General features: G+C 61.0%; 1 protein-coding gene across 1 annotated transcript in view; it reads right to left on the reverse strand.

Annotated features, from left to right (window-relative positions):
* LOC104158491 (metal transporter CNNM4-like) overlaps positions 1-3,415 on the reverse strand; it is a gene marked incomplete at its 5' end in the record, with an annotated part of 7,899 nt that extends 4,484 nt beyond the window's left edge. Inside the window, one exon of the mRNA XM_009696158.1 lies at positions 2,486-3,415. Coding sequence (XP_009694460.1) covers positions 2,486-3,415 — 930 coding nt within the window. The remainder of the gene's footprint in view (positions 1-2,485) is intronic.
* Between the last annotated feature and the right edge of the window lie 43 nt (positions 3,416-3,458).

The following is a 3,458-nucleotide window of genomic DNA, read 5'->3' on the forward strand; positions in this document are numbered from 1 at the left end:
ACCCCCGCCCCTAGGCCGGCAGCAAGGTGCCCTGCGCGCTGTCCGGCTCCAGCTCCAGCACAGATCTGCCTGACTTTAATTTTGGAGCTGGCGGCCACAGGCCCCTTGATGCTCAGGGAAAAACTGACTTTAGGGATGGGCACCACGCACCTCCCCTTTTCCTCCTTCTTCAGCCAAGCTCAAGCAGTTCAGGCAACCCCGCTGCAAAAAGGCGAAGTGTAGAGGGGCGAAAAGACCCTAAAATTGTTGCTTGGACCACGAAAACCCCTCACCCACCCATCTAACCCCCTCGGTGAGGCACGGTGGCTCCTTCGCTGACCATGTGTGAGGCAGGGAGAGGCAAGCGGACCGGGGCCGCGGGGCCGGTTCCGATGAATCAGGCAGCGGTTCCTCGCCGGGATGAGCGGCCAAGGCTGAGCTTGGTGGGGAGCGGCCAGTGGCAATGTAAACACGTCCCGGGGAGCGAAGGGCACGGGGCCGGCTGTCGCAGCATCGCCCGTGGGGTGTGACAGACCCCACACACCACGCTGGGAGCCCTTCTGCCACGATGGTCCCCACACAAGGAGGGAGAGCAACACCCCAAGCTCAGCAGGGAGGCCGGGAGCTCCCCGCAGGGCTGTTCCCCACTCAAAGCTTCACACTGGGCGTGCGCTGAGAGAAGAAGATGGGGGAGAGGCATGGAGCCGAGCGCCGGACGTCGCTGCGGGAGCTGTCACCCCGAGGCCAGCATCTGGGACGCCTCTGTGTCACAGGGGGGAGAGATGCGGCTGCCAAGGGCCGCGACTAGGATGATCAGAAGCGTGGCTGGTTGATTTTTCCCTTCTTTATCCTTTTGCTGGGTGTGTCTCCTGCTTCTGATCTGGGTCCCAATCAGTGGGATAAGGGCAGAGGCTCACCACGGTGCTGCATCCACGAGAAACGGGGCTCAGAGTGGGACCTCAAAAACAGCCCAGGCAGCGGCCCCACAAATTACCCACTCCTGACCCAAAGAGGCAGCAATGAAAAAATAACAATACAGGACGTGGGCGGCTTTGTAACCGGAATGAGCGTGCTTTAAATCCTTTAATAAGGATTCGTCGGAGGGAAAGCTGGTGCCAGCAGCCGGGATAACTCCAGCTCTGGCAGCAAGAGGTCTCCCCTTTTATATTGCTGGTTTTTGGAAACGGGCTGGAGTGGGATAGCTGTGCGCTCCTACAGCGGTCCTCGAACCGAACTGAAGGAAAAGCATTTGCCAAGAAGGTTTTTCGCTAATCAGGGCAGATCCAAGGCGATAAGATCCCATCATCATTGCTTCAACCACAAGCGACGCTGAGCCGCGACCGAGAGGCGTTGTTCCCGTGCCGATATTTTTGGGTGTCAGCGAAGCACGGTCACAAAGGGAGGCAGGAGCAGAGCTGCTCTCTCCTACCTGCTCTCAGAGATCAGCCAGGCTTGGACCTACCCACTCCTAAACCCTCGCTCAGGCTCAAGCCGAGCTCTCACTGCAGGAGGAATTATTAGATCACCTAAATCTCAGCACAACCCCCCCGAAATGTCCCCGATGGTGGCAGGACGCAGCAAACAGCCCGGCTCTCGCAATGCGCCCAGATCGCCGCCGGGCAAGTGTAACGGGAGCCAGAGGAGAGAGTGGGGTCACGCACGGCTGAGGGTCGGCCTGGCATCACCCGGCACAGCTGCTCCACAGCCGGGCTCCTTATTTCACCCCGGTCCGGACGCAGGCAGCCAGTCCCGTGCCGGCAGGAGCTGTGGGAAGCTGGGGAGGGCAGGAGGGTCCCCTGCCTGGTCTGGCAAAGCCCTGAGTGAGGACCCCGGGCAGGTCAAATCCCGCCTTGGAGCTAACGCAGCCTTTCCTGCTCCGGGTGGGCTCAGCCTCCAGCGAGCCCAGGTCCCGCTCCTCCTCCCAGCCTTCCGACCGCTCTCACTTTTAGGTGCCCCGATGCCGTGAGTGGGAAGCAGAGCAGGGATGGGGGCCGACACCAAGCAGCACTCGCCGTTCCCAGTGGCGGGGAAGGGCTCAGAGGAGGGAGCCAAGCCCAAACCAGGGAGCTGAGCAATTTTCCAGCAGCTATTCAAGGGCCTCCGGGGCCGATAATTAAAAACAAGGAGCAAGTAAACACTCCCAAAGTGTTTCTCGAGGCTGGCGCTGGGCACAGGCTGCTCCACCACCAATAAAGCAGAGGCTCTTCCTCCCCGGCGCAGCGCCTTTACACGCCAAACCCCGGAAGCCCGGGTGGTTGCGGGCATCGAGCAGCTGCCCTCGGTTTGGTGCCGCGCTGCCCGACCCCAGCACCGCAGTGGTGTGTTCCCAGGTGCCCGGTCCCCTCCGGATCGTGACCACCCAAACCTTGGGGACCTGAGGCAGCCCTGGCATGGGCAGCTCCAGCCCTGGAGGGCAAAACTCCCCAGAGTTTTGCTTCTGGCATCTGCCAGCCTCCTCCGAGGGGAAGAAAGTAGCATCCCAGGGAAGCAGCGGCACCCCCCTGACCCCCTCACCCTTTTTGAACTCCTCCAGCATGGCATCCAGCTTGGTGTCATGGAAGACAACGTGGACGGGGTGGTTGTAGAATTTAGTGATAGTTTTGAGGGGGGTGCAGTCGTCGGGGTCAACGAAAGCCAGGTCCTTGACGTAGAGGATGTCCATAATGTTGGAACGCTCGTCCTCATAGACGGGAATGCGGGTGTAGCCGCTCTCCATGATCTCCGACATGGTGTTGAAGTCCAGGATGGCGTCGCTGTTGATCATGAAGCAGTTCTGCAGCGGGGTCATCACGTCCTCCACCGTCTTGGTGCGGAGCTCCAGGGCTCCCTGGATCATGTTGAGCTCTTCCCTCACCAGGTCATTGTAGGGCTCCGTCACCTTCAACATCTCCACCAGCTTCTCCCGGTTGTAGACGGTGCCGATCTCCTGGCCCAGGATGCAGTCCAGGAGCTTGCTGATGGGGTAGGAGAGGGGGAACGTCACCAGCATGAAGAACTTGGTGACCACGATGGTGTTGGCGCCCACGGCCAGGCCGTGGCGGGAGCAGAGCGCCTGGGGCACGATCTCCCCGAAGATGACGATGCCGATGGTGGAAGCGACGACGGCGCCGATGCCGGAGCCGATGAGGTCATCGAGGAGGATGGTGAGGGTGGTGTTAACCAGCACGTTACCCAGCAGCAGTGAACAGAGCAAATAGTTCCCCTTACGGCGGATGGGTTCGATCTTACGGGCGTAACGCTTCTCCTTATCGGTGCCGCAGTTCTGCACGATGCGCAGCTCCATGGGATCCAGCGCCATGAGGCCCAGGTTGAGCCCGCTGAACATCCCCGACAGCACCAGCAGCCCGGCGATGAGGATCACCTGCAACCAAAGGGGCAACAGCGACTTCTTCTCCTCCAGCACCACGATGCGTCCGTCGGGGCCTTGATGGGGCAACCAGGGTTGGCCGGGGCGGCGCTGGGTGCAGAGGACGTAGGTC

The sequence above is a fragment of the Cariama cristata genome, unplaced genomic scaffold (assembly GCF_000690535.1).
Source record: "Cariama cristata isolate BGI_N322 unplaced genomic scaffold, ASM69053v1 scaffold24252, whole genome shotgun sequence".
In the NCBI taxonomy this organism is placed as follows: domain Eukaryota; kingdom Metazoa; phylum Chordata; class Aves; order Cariamiformes; family Cariamidae; genus Cariama; species Cariama cristata.